We start from the raw sequence: 17,910 nt of genomic DNA, 5'->3' as shown, positions 1-17,910 counted from the left end.
GCTCGCGGGCGCGCCCCCGCCGCCGCGCAGAGCCGCTGCCGCAGGGAGCCGCCGCCGGCGGGATGAGCGGGAGCGGCGCCCCCGGGCCCGGCGCGGCCCCCTGCCGCTTCGCCCACTACTTCGTGCTGTGCGGCATCGACGCGGAGAGCGGGCTGGAGCCCGACGAGCTGGCAGGTGAGCGGCGCCGGCGGCACCGGGAGCGGCGCGGAGGCCTCACCCGCACCCGCGTCCGCACCGCTGCGGCTCGCCCGCGGCCCGGCGGGCGTTCGGGATCCGCCGCTTCAAAATGTCTGCCCCCCCCCCCGAGGAGGGGCGCGGGGAGGAGGGGGTCGCTGAGCCGGCAGAAACTGTAGGGAGGGAGCGATTTGGAAGGGGAATGCACCCGCCGGAGCATCCCGCGGGGGGCAGCGCCCGCCCGGCGGCGGGGGGCGTTTGTCCACCGGGATGCGCCCCCTGCCCCCCCCCCCCCCCCCCCGGCCGGTGCCGCCGGCTCCGGTCCCTAACGGTGGGAGGGGAAAGGCCGCCCCCGCCCGCGGCCGGTGGGTGCCGAGGGACAGGGGATGGGAGGGGGCCGGGTGACCCAGCTCGCTTTCTGTCGGGGCAGATGCGTTTCCTTCCCTGCTTGCAGTGGAAGGGGGGAGCATGTCTGAGAAAAACTGAATTAATCAATGGAACAGCATCCTTAATTATGCTGCTTTATTCACATATTACGTCTATTCAGAAATAGCCGTCCTGCATCCTTCCTTCCCCTTCCGCCCCCCGAAACGCTACAGAATCAGAGAAAAAAAAAATGCTACTATGGGGTCTAAATAATTTTCTAAAATGTTTATTTTTGTAGGGTTCGTGACTGGGTGTGAGCTCATTATGTGGGCAGCAGGCAGTATTTCTACCTGATTGTTACTTGTGTTTCTGTAAAAGGAACCGTGTAAGTCAGGTTTTTACATACAGAATTGGATCACTGTAAGCTTCGTAACGGGGCTTAATTGCGTGGAAACTAAACATTTTAGGAGTCTGAAAGCACTTAAGTGCGTTTGTTTGCCTGTTCCTATGCATTCACGCTGCGGGCGAATGAACCCTATGGGAGTGAAGTTAAGGGCAGCTGCCAGGGTGTGCACCTCTGCCTGGGGGGGGATCCTGGGGGGGGGGATCCTGGTGAGGGCTCCGACGCTGTTGCATCGGGAGGCACCTTGCTTTCTGATTGTGTAAGAGAGAGGCTTGATGTCACTGACCAATGTACCCTGGTTGAAGTTCATATTTTTGTCACCTGTAAAAGGGGTGGATACACCACCTGGTGTTCCAAGGACCTTTATCTTAACGTGGGGGACCTAAATCCTTTCTCTTTGCAGTGAGCACACACTGGAGGTAGCCCTGGGGTCTCAAAGCTGAAGCATTCACCGAATGTTCTTTAACCTCTCTTTGCTTTTTCACGTGTACTAGTGAATGCAATTGTGTGTTTTCAGTTTTGCTGCTTTTAGTGAAAAACTCCTGTCTCATAAGCCATCTCCCAGCTGATGGCGTACAGGGTTTGATTTGCACAGTATGACCTACTGGGGTTTCAGCTACCTGAACTTCGAGTCATCTCTTAAGTCTTTTATCTGAAAGAAACTATTCTTAAAGCAGTGTTGGCTGGCAGGCTGTGCCTTCCCTGATGAGTACCCAGACTTTCCAGCTTGTCTTTTGCTGATTTCTGCTCCGTTTCCCAGTGAGATGCGGAGGCGTGTTCCTGGGGAGTGCTGCCCAAGGGACAGCCTGAGCGCGGTGGGCTCGTGCAGCGTGGTGGCTCAGCTACAGGGCTCATTGCTTGCAGTCGTTCAGTAGGTTTAGCTGAACTGCTCCATGCAACACTAGGCAGATTTCAAAGCTAAAGGAGGTCTCCCTCTTCATTTTTCAGTTAGAGAGACATTTTGCACACCTGGGATATGCCCATTTGTAAAATATAATGCAACCGTGAGTAATTTCAAAGAGAAATTACCACAAGTAGTTGTTTTTAAAGCACACGTGGGGCTTCTTTCTTCCATTTCCCCCCACCCCCAATAGGAAATAACAACTAGAAATGTCTGCAACTGATTTAAAGTACGCAAGGTCCAGCAGTATGTTTGAGCATACAAAAATTTTTGGTAATGCCAATTTGGGAGGCATTCTTAATACCTAGGAGGGTTGGGATATGATAGGGGAAGAAATGGAGTAACAGAAATGTGATGGGACTTACATTGCCGCTGAGCAATGTTATATTTTTAGGGACCTGTGACAAGAGCTTTCTGTTATCAGCTGGGAGCTCAGCACTTGGAAATATTAGGGAGGAACAGGGAGTGCTGTGAGCCACAAATATAATGCAGGCATGGAAAAATTATCTCCGGCTTTAGATATAGCTGAGAAAATGTTTCTGTTAAAGCTTGGGGAGTATTTATGCCACCATAGGCAGGCATTAGTGAGATTCCATCCAGAAATCTGTTACAGGTTTCAATAAACCAAGCTACTAGGATTGAATTCATTACCAGAATAGGTGAGGAGAAAGATGCTTGAGGGAACAGAAAGTCTATTGTATCACAGAAAACCCACAAATGAAGACTATTTCTTTCTAAAAATGCTGTTACAACATTTTGTAGAAAGAAATTATGCTATTCTTTCAGTATTGAATTACGCAGCTGTGAGAGCTTTCCATCTTGCTATCGTGCTTAAAGAAGTTACTGAGGTAAGTTACAGCATCAATGAGAAGTTGCTGTTACTTAAGCTGCTACACAGATCATCCCCCATTTAGCAAAAAAGTAATCAAGAACCTGCTTATCTCCAAACCAGTGAATCCCTTAGGAGCTAGCATACACAAAGCACCTTGCTCAAGCCAGGTTGGACTGAATGGAGCTGTGCTAGGGCCAAGCAGAGGAGCACAAGAGGAGATGAGATGAGGAGCTTTTCTGCTGCCCTGAGGCCTCTCATGTGAACAGAGAAGCAGAAGTTACAAAATCCTCTGGGGATTTTCATTTTCCAGGTGGACGTGCTGGTGATCAGCTGAGGCACAGACTCACATCACCGGGGTATGGGCAGAGTGCACAGTAGCTGCCAGTGAGTCAGCTCTGTCGTCACCTGGAGCTCCCCGACCTGCACCCTCCCTTTGCTGGGGACAGTCTGGGACCCACCTCCACGTGAAGGCTTTCCTTGCCTGGTGGCTGAAGCCCAGAATCTCTTTTCATGTGAACCCTCTGCAGGTTGGCGGGAGAGGGGGAAAGAAAGAAAACCACACCAAAAAGCCCTCATCAACTGCATTAGGCACGAAGTGAAATGTTTCTATGATGCTCTTGGAGGCAGAGTGAAGAACTACCTTTTTAATTCTCATTTACAGTTGTTAGGTCTATTCACAAAATTAAATAAAATCAAGGTTTTACTGTTGTATAAGGCCTTGACATGCTTTTAGGGAAGAGTGACTTGCTTGAAGTTCTTGTTCCTGTGGATGCGCAGTGCTTAAAATCAATTTGGTGGATGAGAATTTTCCATCATGCAAATGGTTCATTTTGCTTAGATTTTTTTTTTTTGCCTGTATGCTGTTTTCTGGTACAGATTTTCCTTTTTTTTGTAAATCGCAATTACTCCACAGCTGGTTCTTCAAATGGATTAATTTTGGTTTTTAAGTGAATTGATTTTGAAAAGTAAAAAGCTATTTACCTTTTGCTCTATTTGGTAGCATATCCAGGCACACAGCAAAGTAGTGTATGGATTATAATGTTGTCAAAACACCTGAGGCACTACCACAAAACTCTCAGTCAAGGATGGAAGAAAAAAAAAATCTTCCTGGGGACTTGAAGGAGGAAAGGAAACTATCTAAAGATTTCTTGGTACTTAATGGTTGGAGAGGTCAGAAAAGAAAAGCAGAGTGTTTGATGTGAAATATCTTAAAAAGCATGAAAATTTCGGTATTACTTTCTGTGCCCTGTTGAACTTCGCTAACACAGGATGAAGGGAGCTATTCTTTCATGTTCAGGGCTGATGGAAAATACATTTCAGTTCACTTTTATCTTCTTGCCTACTTCTTTCAGGTAAAGCCATTTTGAGACTATCGGCTTTGGAATTGCATGTGCTTAAATGAACTCGTTATAGTAAATATGTAACATTGCCTTAAACAAAAAGACCCTATTCTTCATTAAATTGTTTCTATTACATATTTTGTCATACTGTATGAACTTTATAAGTGTATGTGCAAGGCATGAGATTTTCCTGGCTTTTAGATTTCGCTTTGAAAGCACGTTAAATTTTGTAGTATCTTGTTATGGAGTGTTGCAAACTACGGTTTATAAAAAATCCAGAATACATATGATTCGATTAAAAGGAAAATTAAATATCTTCTATTGGGGAAGTAATTTAGTGCTCTGGAGGAAAGTAGAGAGAGAATTAGGGATGAGTGGTTTGTTCCCAAGTGGAAGGACTGGTCTGTGCTCTACTGAGGATGCTGTTGCCAGAGCGGTCCGGAGGGAGAGAGGATGCGGTACGCCAGCACGGGAACCAGGGCCTGAAGGACCGTGTTGGATGATGCCTTCTGCATCTCGGAACGTGAATATTGGTGGAGTTGCGGTAGCCTTCTTGCTGTGTGAAATGAAAAGTTTTATAGCTTTTTTCCACATATAAACTGTAAAATGTTACTTCCAGACTATGCTTATAGTGAGGAGATGATGTAGTTATTGCATCTTGTCTAGCAACATATTTTGCAATGTCTAGTTTTGGCCACAATGTAAAGATCCACTAACACATTGTCCTGGTTCAGAGCTGTAGAAAGCCTGCATCACTTCTAAGATAGAAAGTCTTAATTTTTTCTTTTTATGACCAGCAAAGCTGAGAGTGCTCACTGGTCATGCTTACTGGAAATTTTGAGTGTCCGGGGGAAAATAGACACTACTTCTACCTCATGCTGTTTCCCTACAAATACCCAGTTAATGGTAATTAATTCTCCCCTCAATTAAATGCTACTTCAGTTCACAACATTGAAAACTGAACGGGGCATGTTGCAGTCTGGCTAACTGTGCTTCTTATCTAGTAGGCTTTTATTTTTAGGAAGATAAAAGACTTTTTTGTCCTTGTGTGTGCTTGGCACCTGCATGCTCATGCCTTGCAGAGCCTCCCTGCAGCCTGCACTGCTCTCCATTGCGCTTCCTGCGTGCCAAGTCACCCTGCAGTGCCAGAAAACTCGGTGCCATTACTACAGCAGTGCAACTTCTTCTGTTTGTGGCTTTGCTGAAAATAAGTAATTGGGTTTTTTCCTAGTTTACTGGAAATAGGCTGAGAAATTTCCCTTGACCGAGGAATATCTAAACAGTTGCAGTTCCTATTCATGACTTACTGAGTCGCTACAAATGAAGAGCGGGCTACAGGAGTTCTGCTTTTCATTTGTAAGTGCAGTCCAGAGTTGCACAAAGCATTCTTGGAGGGATTGTCCAGGTTAAGTAAGCTGGATGTGGATGAGAGTGGTACAAATAGAGGAGAACATGGTTTATGTGCAACTTAACAAAGTTTAACTTGCTCCTCAGAAGCCATTGTAGTAGATTGCTTAGGATTTCTGATCATGATAGGGATTGTGGGAGGGATGGGACTCGAGCATTTCTCTTGTCTGCTTAAGAAGCAATGCTCATATGCAGCGCTAAATCTTCTGACTCCATGGCTGGAATGAGCAAGTCTCATGGATAAGGGATTGGATGGAGTAGTTGGCTTATTGAAGTAACTGTTGGGTTTTGTAAATTGTCATAACGAACAAGGAAACACCAGGTGTACATTTAGGAAACCTGTTTGATAAAAGTCTGAGCTGGGTTAGTATTTTGTTCATGTGAAAACAAATATTTTGATTTTAGTCTGCACAACTAAAGTGGTGCCTTCTAGTTAAAGTGAGTATGGAGATAATCCCTGCTTTTGTGGATTGACTGACTTGACTCCATGCTGAAATAGAAATAATGTTTCTGCTGTCCAAATCTTTAAAGATGGTGGCATGGATAGTTGCTGTAGTGGTTTAAAACATGGGTGGGTTTTTGGTTTTTTTTTTTTGCTACTAGGGAAAAACAGAATTCCACTGTAACACCACACAGATTTGATTTTTTTTTTTTAAAGATTTCTGAATTATACATTAAAGGCTTTGCTCCTGTAGGAGGATTTCTGCAGCAAAGGATACAGTGCTTTTTATAAAGAATTGTCAATATTATTGACGGGTATCATCTCCAGTTACGATAACCTTTAATAAGGAGTAACTCTTGCTCACTTGGATAACAGACCATTTGTGGAATTGCTAATGGCTGTGACATATTTTTATGATTTAATAATAGTGTTTTCATTCTTTATCTTCATATATGCCAGAGAGACACTGGATTTAAATGCTCCCCCAGCCCTGGTGCGACTATTCTGTTATACATTTGCCTTCATCTAAGTTTTTTTTTTTTTGTTACACTGTATTCCTTTGAAAACAAGATATTGATTGGGCTGGAAAAACATCATTATTCCTATCAATAACACTGACTCACTAATGCTAAATCAAAGAGAATTTATTGTACTTTTTTTTGCCAGATAAGCTGCCATTTTAATTTCCAGTTAGAAAGACTAAACCCTCTTGCACTCTTGGAGGCTGTTTTGTTGCCAGTGGCTGTTGCAGTGGCACAGAAGAACGTGTGACTATGTACATGAGGGTTTTTTTCATTGAAAATCCTAATAACTGGCCTGTTAATATTGCAGTCGGTAGCTTTTTTCCTTCACATAGTGTAAACTGCAGTAGTAATCAAAGTGTTGGCAGGCAGAACGGCTGAGCTTCTGTCCTTTCTAAGAACGACCTAAATGCAACCCTAATCTTGTTCCTACACATCAGCTTGAAGTCACCACTGGCCCCATCCTGGCAGCTTAGTGGTGTGGTAGCTGGGGAGAGCTGGGGTCCCCAGCACCACAGCCTTGGGTGAAGAGCACTGAAAGGCAAAAGTGCACATATCCAGAAGAGCATGGCAGTGCCAGATCAAGCCATCGTGGCTATATGTTTGTAGGGAGCGTGAGGAGAGATGGTGTTTTTGAGCCTACGTTGAAGGTGAAGGTGCCTGTTGCCAGCAGAGAGGCTCCCGTGGTGATGTCTGTCTCCACGATGGTCCTTATGGCTGCTGGAGGATGGCAGCATCTCGGGGAAGGCAATACCTGCTCCTCTAAAAATGGGAGAGCAGAAACCATAAATATGTCAGAATTGCTCAGGGCAGTGTGTGACTGTAATATTGATTTCTCTGCTCAGCTGTTTGCCCATGAAGCCTTTCTGTCCTCGCCAGAGTGATTTCCCAGGGCTGCAGGAGCTGTGCCAGCACCCTGACACCCTGCCCACAGCTCTCCTATGCCAGTGTGGAGCTTGCCGTAGGAATACCTCCAGAATGAGCTGCTTCAGGAGAGGCTGAGATGCATGCAAACTAGCAGGACAAGGGTGTCAGGGCTCTCTTGCCGGCCGCCTTTCACCTGCTTGTCATGGACTAATCAAGTTGTCCTTAATGCCAGCTTGTCCCTGAAACATGCTGGCAAACACACAGTCTGCAAAGCCTCTGCATGGGCTGACACTGGATACGTGTTGGCACGCTGCTCCCCGCTGCAGTTGCTGATCTGTTGCAATGAGGGTTGGAGTCGACGAGAAATGTGAATGAAGGAAAAAGAAAAAACACAAAACAGCATGTGCACTTTGATCCAGTTAATACCATGGTGTTTGGCTGGTGCTGTTTGAGATCATGTAGGACTACACGGGAAGAAGATTACAAGTAACTTCTTCAGCCATCTCTTGTGTGTATGTAGCAGTCAAAATATATGGATCCACAAAAAGTTTTTGAGCGTAAATACCTTTTTTTTTTCCTTTCTTTCATTATCTACCTCTTGAACAGAAAATAGGAAAAAAATATATGGTAGGAAAAGTTTTTGAGGGAAAACAGATTTGGTCAGGAAACAGTAGGCCTTCACTGTGGTATTTTGGTCACATTAGCCATATTGATAATTTCAGAAGTAATTAGGGAAGGAACACTGATGGGTCATCACAATAAAAGACACATACTGGGGAGATGACTAATGTGTGACAGACTGCTGAGGTGTCAGGTACTGGCATGGCTGGAAGATGCTTCTGTTACATTACCAGTATGAAAATATAAACAACTCAATTTATGCTTCTTGCTTGGAGTCAAAGATAGTTTTACTCAGCTGTCTGATCACTACGTCTTAGCTGAGAGCTTTCTCATTAGGTGTCCTAGGCTTGATGAAGGTGCCTGGCTGGAAACGTGAAACCATGCTCGCTTAAGGTATGAGATTCTTTTTCTTCCTCCTTCCTCTAGCTACCAACCCAAATTTGGAAAAATAACAACAAAACAACCAAGCAGATGCTTAAAGAGTGAAATGGAAAGAGTGTTCCATTGCCAATACATACTCTGTAGAGCTGGTTTGAAGGACTTTGCTAGATCTCAGTGACCTGCTTCAAGTGATAGTATAAAAATTAACTGTTAGTAGATAGAGTATTGTGAGAGGGTTATGGTTTTGGTGGATCTTTAAAGAAAACTTGTTCTCTCACTGGAGAACAGCCTTCACAATTTCATACAGAAATGTCAGCAGTTCCTGGTTTGTGTTCAGAGTAAATGTTTAAATGTTGGTCTTGAAGAGTGAGCTTCCCCTCTGCCTTGGAGCATGAGCTTGGCTTTGCTTCACAGTCATATTATTCACCAAACTACAATAATAATTCTGGGACGTAGTAGCAATTTTTATCAAAACCCCCAAGCTTTACATCAAATGGAGTCAAATAGTGTTTTGAAGCTGTGTGAGTGATAGGTTGCACAGCATGAAAGCTGGAAGAATCCTCTGTCCGTCCCCTTCTTGGTATTCTCTTGTCATGTTAAAGACTAACATGTGGAAGGGTAAGGGGGCTTAATCTGAAACACCATTCTGTGTAAACAATGACAGGATTAAAAAAAAAAAAGCAAAGCTCAACTGTCATGGGTATGCAGTGGCTGCTGCTTTTCATGGATGACTGAAATTATTTGTATAAATTTGCATTTTCCCCCTTAGCATCTATATAAACCTATGCTCATTTCCATGCATAGCTATTTTCACGTAGAAACTGATTGGCATGTGATGAAATGCAGTGTTACCTGTTAGCAGTAGCTATAGTTACAAGGGAAAAACAAGTGTCACCATGAATGCTCCTGACACAGGGCTGCCCAGGTGTAAGGTGTTTTGAGACTTCTGTGCTTGAAAAAAGAGGGCTGAACATTTTGTAATGAAACGATGAAACCAAGTGCTCACTTAACTGGTAATTTATCAATGAAATATTGATCAAACAGGCCAAGCAGTCTGCTTTGGACTGGCTGACATTCAGGATGCAGCTGGAGCCTGCTGGGAGAGGATGCTGCCGTGATGGTCCAAATAGGTATTGCTTATGCTGACTTTAGGTGTCTGATGGGTTCTGGAGCCCAGGTTCTTGCTGGCCTGGAGACTGTCTGGAGGGTCCAAATCCCTGATTTAGAAGCCCACCTCTTCTGATTTTTCTCCAGGTTGCTGCTGAGATGAATCCAGTCCGATGGTGTAAATAAATACCTTCTGCTGAGCCCTCTGGTCTCATGAAAGATAATCAACATCTATTTTTTTAAAATTCAAACTATGAAGTATTTGAGCGAAGAATGTAATATACAATTGAGTAAATATTTGGCTTCTCTTTGTTGAGGGAGGGGAAGATTTGCTGATTAGTTGGTTACTCACACAATAATGTTTTTCCATCAGTATTCCCACTTGGTATTCTTGTTTGTTTTATGCTGCACAAGACACTGACATGAATTTAAACTTAAGAACAATTTTATACTTTAAAATGAAACAACAGCTTTGTTAACATAGACCTTCAGCTGTGATGCTGGCTGGTGTGGGAGAGATGAGGGACTGTTGCACAGTTTCTGGAATGGGACTTTTTGTAATGTAGATGTTGTGCTTTCTCACTTTGTTTATTCTTCCAGTATAACAATTTAAAAATACACAGCACTGAGTATTTGGGGCATAATTCTCACATTTTATTTAAAACACAGCCCCCCCTCCCCTTCCCCCAACAACAACAACAAAAATCCAAACAAAACATCAGAAACACCCAAACCCCTAAAATTTTGTGTGATCATATAAAGATTAAATGGCTGGTCATGACTCTCAAGGCTTAAAAACTGCCGGGTGCTTTGTAGGATGGCTGATGGTGGATGTATGCTCTGTCACAGAGCTTTTTTGAAGGGTGTATTCTGCTGTACGTTTTGCCTTGTAAACACTTCAAGAATGTCAAGGCCAGGAAGAATGACACCAGGTGTCTCTAACGCACCCCTTTTCTGGCTGTCAACCTTTGTCTGTAATGACTATTGTTATGAATCTATTAAGGGAGAATATTTTTTTCTGGAAGTCGGGGTAGCAATTATTCAGCACAGATGAATTAGGGGTTGAGCCTTTTCCCAAGATGATGCTATTCAAGATAGGTTTGTCTTACTAGCATTTGCAAATGTGTTGACTCTTTCTGGCTTCAGCAAGTGTGATGGCAGATGTTGTTCGACTCTTAATTCAAGCAGGGATGTGTAGTCTAGTGTTTCTGTCTCAAATCAAGGAATGACTAAGTGCTAAAGAATCCTGGTGTAAGGAATGCTATTAGGTAATCATTTTTTCTCTGTATAAATATGAACATCTGCATCGGGTGAGGCAGCTGTAGCTGTGGCCTGCTGTCATACTTAGCGAAAGGGGAATGGTGATGGGAGATGTTAACTTCCGCAATAGCAGTTCTGGTTAATAACTTATGTCGTTTCTCTGCCTGTGTCTTTGTTTTCTTTCTTCCTGGAGCTGCCCACAGGGTGGTGAGTTGGGAGGGGAAAGAAAGAGCCCGGTTGAAAATTGCTCAGTCTAACACACTGTTAAGAAAAACAACTAAACCCCCCCTCTAGCTTAATGTGGGCTGAACTTCCCATGAAAACTCTGCCTTAATGAGCTCGGACCCCTCAGCCCTGCTTTGTCCCTGTCAGCAGGTGAGAAAGAGCTGAGGTCCCCGGCGCGGGTGCCCTGGCTGTGACCCAGGGGCTCGGGGCCCCGATTAGTTCAGCTCTTGTGCTTTTGGCGGGAATAAGAATGAGAAAACATCTTGTCTTGGGGCCTGGATGTATTCACGCTCCTCGCCTGCAGGTCTGTGCTAGCACTGGAACAGGCGTTCGTTCAGGAGCTGGGGAGAAAAGGCGCGGATTTAGGTCTGGCCAGAGCTGAGGATGAATCGCTCAGAGCAACTATCGCAGTGGAGTGTCCAAGATATGTCATATTTAAGAGTGGTGAAGGTCTGAAAACTATTTGCCATTCAAAATCTGTCTTGGGTTTCAGTTAGTGGTTAATATTTTGTCAGCACTTGGTGGCAATGACTTGTGACTGTGTCCCAGCATTGCTCTTGGTGTGCTGAATAGCTCAAAAGGGAAGCTGGCACTTAGCGAGAGACCATCTGTGTTGTTAATAGTGTAGCGTTACCCACTCAAAATTCAGCTTGTGTGATTGGTAACATGATCACACTAGACCTGTTTCCCTTTTTTTTTCAAAAAAGTCAAAAAACTAAGTCCCAAAACCAATCTGTATCCTTACCTACCAACTTCTGAGCCCATAGGTCAATTTAATTTTGCCAGAGGTGAAATTGAAAAGAGGGGGATTTTTTTGGTGTGAAGTCCCTGCAGCTAGAGCAGAGATCCTAATTAACCTTCCAATATTACAAAGGCTATGGGAAAAGCAACAGCATTTTATAAAGCACGAGAGGCCCCTCCACATAGGTATCAGGGCAGGCTAACTGGGCACAATGCTGGGATCCTAGCGGAGCGTGCATTGCCTCCTGCCCATCTGCTGGGTCGGGGAATGAAGGGGTAACTCATGGTGCTGGGGGGAAAGAAGGGAAGATCAGAGCTAACAGGCCTGTGCGAGCAAAAGGAGCTACAGATGAGAGGACCGTGGTTTCTCTCCTGGTGTCCTATTGCGTAAATCCTAGTGCTCTTCACCCATACCTGTGAAACCATACAGCTGTGTTAATGCCACCTTTCGTAATCTTTCCTTCTCAGGCTCAAGTGAACTGTGTTAGGAGAGCAATTCTGCTACAGCTCTTACAATGTGATAACAGGTGGTGGGAGCAAAGCCACATTTGGCAATAAATAGCAATGCAAGGATGGTTGTTTGCTGGGTCCAGGTCCTTCCTCCAACTCAATGAAAGGATGTAGGATCTCGGCTGTGTTGGTGCTGTTGCATCCAAGAGATGAGCCTATGGAAAAGCTCTGCCCCCACCCCCAAATGCACTGAATGAGAGGTACAGCAGCAGAATATGCTGGGGAAGGGGGTTCTCAACTTTCTTTTTCCTTCTTAATCTTCCTTCTTCTCACACTTAAAACTGAACTGGCTCATCCTCATGCTTTATTGTTTTGAAAGGCTATTCTGACCTTTCTGATAATATTGTTAAGAACCAAGAACTATATTCTGATGTGTTAAAGTGCTAATGATGCATAAAGAGTCATAAAACTCCGTTAAGTGCATTAAATTTTGAGTAACTCCAGTAAAAGGCACTGTAAGGGATGGCTAATCACTCTATTTATGAGTTGTCTTGGAGGAAAATGGCAATATTCAGCTGAATTTGTGCACTGAAACCTAGAAGGAGATGGCGTTGCCTTGCAGTACAGTGGGAGGCTGGCAATCCACGCTTGATTAATCTGCTCATACCAAAGTGACATCGCTCCATGCTTTCAGCAAGCTTGTCATAGACGAGTGCATTTATGAGCCCCTGGGCAACTGAGACTACACTTGGAGGGCAGGGGCAGAAATCAGGAAGAATAAACATTGCTGACTCTGTTTCTCTTTCTTACGTTACCTATACATACTTTTTTCCAAGCAGTGCTTAAGTGATTCCATGTTAAAGTGAACATTTTAAAATGCGTCTTCACATCACTAACAGTAGCAGAGCTGTTGTGTGTGGGTTTGACCAGCTGGGTTATTTAAGCCTTCTTGTTTCCCTGGACTTTCTCTACTTAAAAAATGTGATCTTCAGATGTGACGGACTGACTCTTGATTAGTCGCTGCTAGACTATGCTGAGCCTTAGTACATTAGAGAGAGGCTGGGGCCAAACCTCCCCCAGGGCTGGCCAAGCGGTCCGCTGAGCCATCATCTTCTTTTGAGTGGATTCAATTAACTGGTTGGTAAAAGTGTGTAAAAGTCTCTGAGGGCTGACGATAATTTGCGGTCCAGAAAGTTTGGAAATTATTCTGTCCTTCAGAGAAACCATTTCAAGAGGCTACTTAGCTTTTGTAGGGTTGATCATCTTTTACTTTCTCTTTCTGAATCTGTTCAATAAAAAAGGGATTGCAGCTAAATTTAAGCAAACTCTTGCATTCACGACTTACATTTCTGTTTTCCTTTGTTGCAGTGGCTTACTGATAATTGTTTTGCTAATGCGTTTAAATTCTCCTTAAAAATGTATTACCTGGTTTATTTTGTGGGAGGTCATTGGTTTCACAACATTGTATAAAACTGAAACCAAATCCTTCTGTCTGCAGCTGCAGTGTTAAATAGAGCATCATTGTCATGTGGTGAACATGGCTGTCAAAACACTTCGGGCGAAGTGGGTAACATGAACAGTTCTTCTACTTTAAATATTTATAGAAGAAAATGCAAACTCAGAATGCTGCCAGCAGACAGACATACTGCTTAAATACATTGTTGTGTTGGTGAGGGCATGAATCTCCGTGCCGCAGCTTTAGGAAGAAGACAGCGAGTTGTCTCTCCTTGTGCACGAACTCAACAGTGTACTTTTTCTGCGCGTAAATATCTATGAAAAGAAACTGGAAGTTTAAAACTTCAGAAGAAAAACAATAGCCCTATGCGAGTGATTTGCCTGCCAGCTCCCCCCAAAACAGTCCATTCTCTTTGCCCACTGGTCTTCTGCTACAATAGTCATGGCATAAGCTCAGCACAAGCCCCCTCTCTCATGCCCAGCCTCAAGGGCTGGTGCGTGTTTATTTCAGGTCCTCTGGTGCAAACAGGTGGTGAACTACAAGTGGTGCGATACTGAGGAGAAAACCATGTAATTAAATCTGTCAGTGTAGTGTAATAAATCTCTGTTGTATTCTTTAGCTTTTTAGATGCCTTTCGAGCGATACACAATGGCTGTGATTAATGACTATTGTATTGTCTTAAATAATAAGCTTGAGCCTTCAGATAGGTGACATAATTTAGCCGTAATGAGCGTCAGCTTCATGCGTTTGATCTCAACCCTTTGAATTTCAGCGTCATTGTTGCCATGTCCTTGAGAGATCGTTTTATGCTAAAAACTGGTGAAGGGGGATGGGAGGCCATTTCTGTGAGCGTGAAGAAGCCAACCAATCTGTTGCTCTGAGGGCACTGACTTTCTTTGTTTATCTCATTTTTAAATATGCAAGATGAAAGCGGTTGGTTAGTTCATAAACTGGACCCACTGTTACTGAGAGAGATTGTCTCTTTGACAAAAGTATTCCTTGCTGGGAGGTGTCTGCTGACAGAACTAGTGATGGGTATTTCCTTTTGTGTGTCAAGATGCACCAAATACTCATAGCAGGGAAAAGGCTTTTCCATCCTTTCCACACCGCTGCCCTGTCCATCACCACCTCAGCAGGCTTCTCTGTTGTTTTCTCTCTTGACTGAAGGCAGCAGGTCTTTGGTATGAGCTCCTAATTTCTTCACATTTCTCTTTCCATCGCCTGGATTCAGCTGACAGGAGAAAACACATTATATTCTCTTCCCTGCAGCTACTTGTGAAGAGCTTTCCCCTCTCCGTGCTGTGTACCTGCACAGCACTTTGGCAGAGCTGGGAAGGGAGGGCTGAGAAACTACAAAGTGTATCAGACCTAATTATTCAGTTAGCATAAGGGCCTTTCTTTCCTGCTTGGGATATGTGCTCTTGACTGTGTGGGTAGTTTGACTGACATGGTGTGCTGATTTCAAAGCCATTGCACAGTGCCGCATAAATGCTTCAGACCCAAATCCATCCTCCCAGCCCAAAGGGGCAGCCTTAACGGCAGCCTTTGCAGGGCTTGTAAGTGAGGGGTCAATGCAGACTCTCCCCCCATCATTATCTCTGTGGGGACTGGGGGGGAAAGGGGTTTTAAATCCCTCACCCTTTCCTATTAAGTCTGACTCATTTTGTCTGGTTTAGCATTGTGGTAGAAAGAAACATAATGGATTTGTTAGGGTCAGTGCTTCACAATGTGACAGTTGACTTTGATGGGCAATAGGGCCTAGTTTGCCACTCCAGACAAAGGATTTGTAGGTCTTGCAGGCTGCCATCTGTTTCTAAAAGCAAGTTTTTGTGGAGAAAGGATGCAACTTGCATGCTGAAAAAGTTGGGTGTTTTTTTCTTGAGAACTGCTGAGCCTTTGTATTTGAGCTTTTAATTTCAAAACTTAAGTACAGATTATTAATAGCAGGACTCCCCTTTTGCCCTCTCTCGGGCAAGCTCCACATCCAAATACCTCTAGTGGTGGGCTGATGTCTTCTAAAATACTTGTTCTTTAGAATACATGTACTTACACCCCAAGTGTTTTCTATTCTTTCCTCCAGTGTCTACATCAGCCTGTCTGAAATACAACGTCTGGCTGCATTCAGGTTGTTTGCATTTATTCTGATACATAAGAAAATAAGCAGGATTGGAGAAGAAATAATGTTCAGCCTTCATTTCGTTTTTTCACTTGTGCTGAAGTTTTGTCTTGTGCTCTCTTAAAAACAGCAGAAGAAATAGTTGATCATACTGTGCCCCTGTAATCTAGACTGGAAAGTCCTATTTTCCTGCAGTGATTCCACGGTGGAGTCTCTTAAATAGAATGGCCAGCCGACCTGTAGGGCTTAGACTTGCTGACAAGCACGATCTATTTATGTGCCATGTGCTAACCTGTCTGTTAATGGATTGTTTCTATGTATAACTACTGGAGGTAGCACAGGGCTGCGCAATCCAGGTCTGGAGGGCAGGAAAAGATCCTGCTGCAGGACTTAGCAGAAATAATGAGTAAAGCCTCTGCAGTTTTCTTCTTTCCAGCTGGAGACAAACAGGACTGCCAGCACTGATAAAGAGATCCTGGCTCACAGTCCTGTCCTGCCTATTTATTTAGCCAGTTGCTCTCCTGATGCAATATGGCAGGGGTTGATCCAGTCCTTCCCAGCACCCTTACGGTGCATTTTTCTTTTTTATTAAGGGGAGCGACTGTTGTGGCTGCCGTAGCTGTGCAGCTACACACGTGCATCACAATATGGGGCTGGAAGTGCAATGCTCCCCTCGTTGTGGCAAGTGAGTTAATACGCTGCCGATGAATGTCACATTAAGACTGTGGCAACAGCCAAAAGGAACTGGCACCTTCCACCCACCCCCAAAGACAACAGCCCATGTCCTGTGCCAGAAGGGCCTGCCTCCGGAGCCGTCCTGGGCATCTCAGCGCCCTCCTGCAAACCAGCGTTTCCCACCAACGCTTTTTCTTTATTTCTGCCAGTTGCCAGCCACTGGCAGACCACTGGGAAGCAGCAGGGGGGCTCTTGCTCTCATTGCCCGAGTGCTCTGTTTTGGCCGTTCCTGGATTTAACCTTTTCTCCAGACTGGCTCCTGGCCCTGGTGAGTGCCACGGTGCCGGGGACTGGCTGGGGAGAGGGGGCTGCCAGCCCTGCCTGCTGCTGGGCAGGTGGGAACACAGCCAGCGGCTGGCGAGCAGCACAGCGGCTCCGACGCCCTGCCCTGGCTTTCCTCACCGCTCTGCACCAGAGCCAGCACTGCCTGAGCAAGGAGGGATGTCCTTCTGTACAGGCAGCTGTGAAGAGAGGAAGATTTTTTTTTTTAGGGAATTAAACTAATAAAATGACTGCCTTTGATGTGGTGGCCTGGTTCTCTACCAAGCGTTCTGCTGCAGGATGTAGTATCCTGCTCCTCTGCCAGATGTTCCTCTGAAGTCTGTTCCTGGCTCCTGCAGAGCAGCCCCTGACTGCCTGTGGAATCTGCCAGTGGTGTGGCTTCCTAGTTCAGTTCTTCCACCTCTTCCCAGCCTCCGCGTTTATTCCTTAAGTGTGGGACTCTTCAGGCTTCATCTTGAGAGGTGAAGACAGCAGCCAGATTTCTTGGGGATCCCATCCTTGAACACATCAGGAATATTTTTGTCAGAGGTGGTTCTGCAGCTGGTGTGGAGCACCTCTGCTGAGCAGAAGTCCCTGTCTTGCTTCTGAGGAGCTGAGGTCTTCAAGGTCCAAGGGGTGGCACAACAAGCCTGGAAAACACTCCAGGTAAAACCTGAGGTCCAGAGAAGCAGCATTCCTGGTCAATGGGGTTAACTTAAAAGAGAGTGTACCCAGCTCTCACGGGATCGGAGCTGACACATGGTAGGCAGTCATCACAGGCTGCTTCTGCTGATACAGGCTCCTAGGTACTCTACCTGGCCATTTTGTAGAGTTTAAATATTTTGCCAAGAAAGGGCTTGTCAGGTCCTGCCATGTAATCTAGCCATCTTAGGATAGTTGATGCTGGTGATTTTCTTTGGAGACGTGGTGGTTTAGCTATCAAGTATATGCCTCAGGAATGAGCCCATCCAGCTGCCTCCAATTCCTTTCAGGCAACAGAAAAACTTCATGCCTTTTTTTAGGTGTAACAGTGCCGTGGTGTTGAGTCCTAACACCCAGATGGGACCTTTGGAAATATACTTGAGGACGCCCAATATTTTCATGCAGTTAACTTTTAAATTACCAAAGCTGAGAATCTTGTGCCTGTCTTCCACTAAAATACAGGGTGACACAACAAGCTTCACGGAAGTCTCTTCGTTAGCTTAAGAGGAGCAGATTAAATTTGAAAGGGTTTTGTTTAAGAAACATTTTCATCAAGGGACGCAGTAGCCACTGATGATGCATCAAGTACTTCTAGGTGGTTG

At 44.9% G+C, this 17,910-nt stretch overlaps 1 protein-coding gene across 5 annotated transcripts in view; it reads left to right on the top strand.

Annotated features, from left to right (window-relative positions):
* Positions 1–21: 21 nt before the first annotated feature.
* Positions 22–17,910, top strand: part of DENND5B (DENN domain containing 5B) — a 118,950-nt gene continuing 101,061 nt past the window's right edge. For all 5 annotated transcript variants that reach the window (XM_040595267.1, XM_040595265.1, XM_040595266.1 and 2 more), the window contains exon 1: positions 22–174. In XM_040595267.1, the coding sequence (XP_040451201.1) occupies positions 63–174 (112 nt within the window). In that variant the 5' untranslated portion in view covers positions 22–62. The remainder of the gene's footprint in view (positions 175–17,910) is intronic.

Source organism: Falco naumanni, chromosome 5 (assembly GCF_017639655.2).
Source record: "Falco naumanni isolate bFalNau1 chromosome 5, bFalNau1.pat, whole genome shotgun sequence".
Classification (NCBI taxonomy): Eukaryota; Metazoa; Chordata; class Aves; order Falconiformes; family Falconidae; genus Falco; species Falco naumanni.
This window is presented reverse-complemented; position numbering and strand designations above follow the sequence as displayed.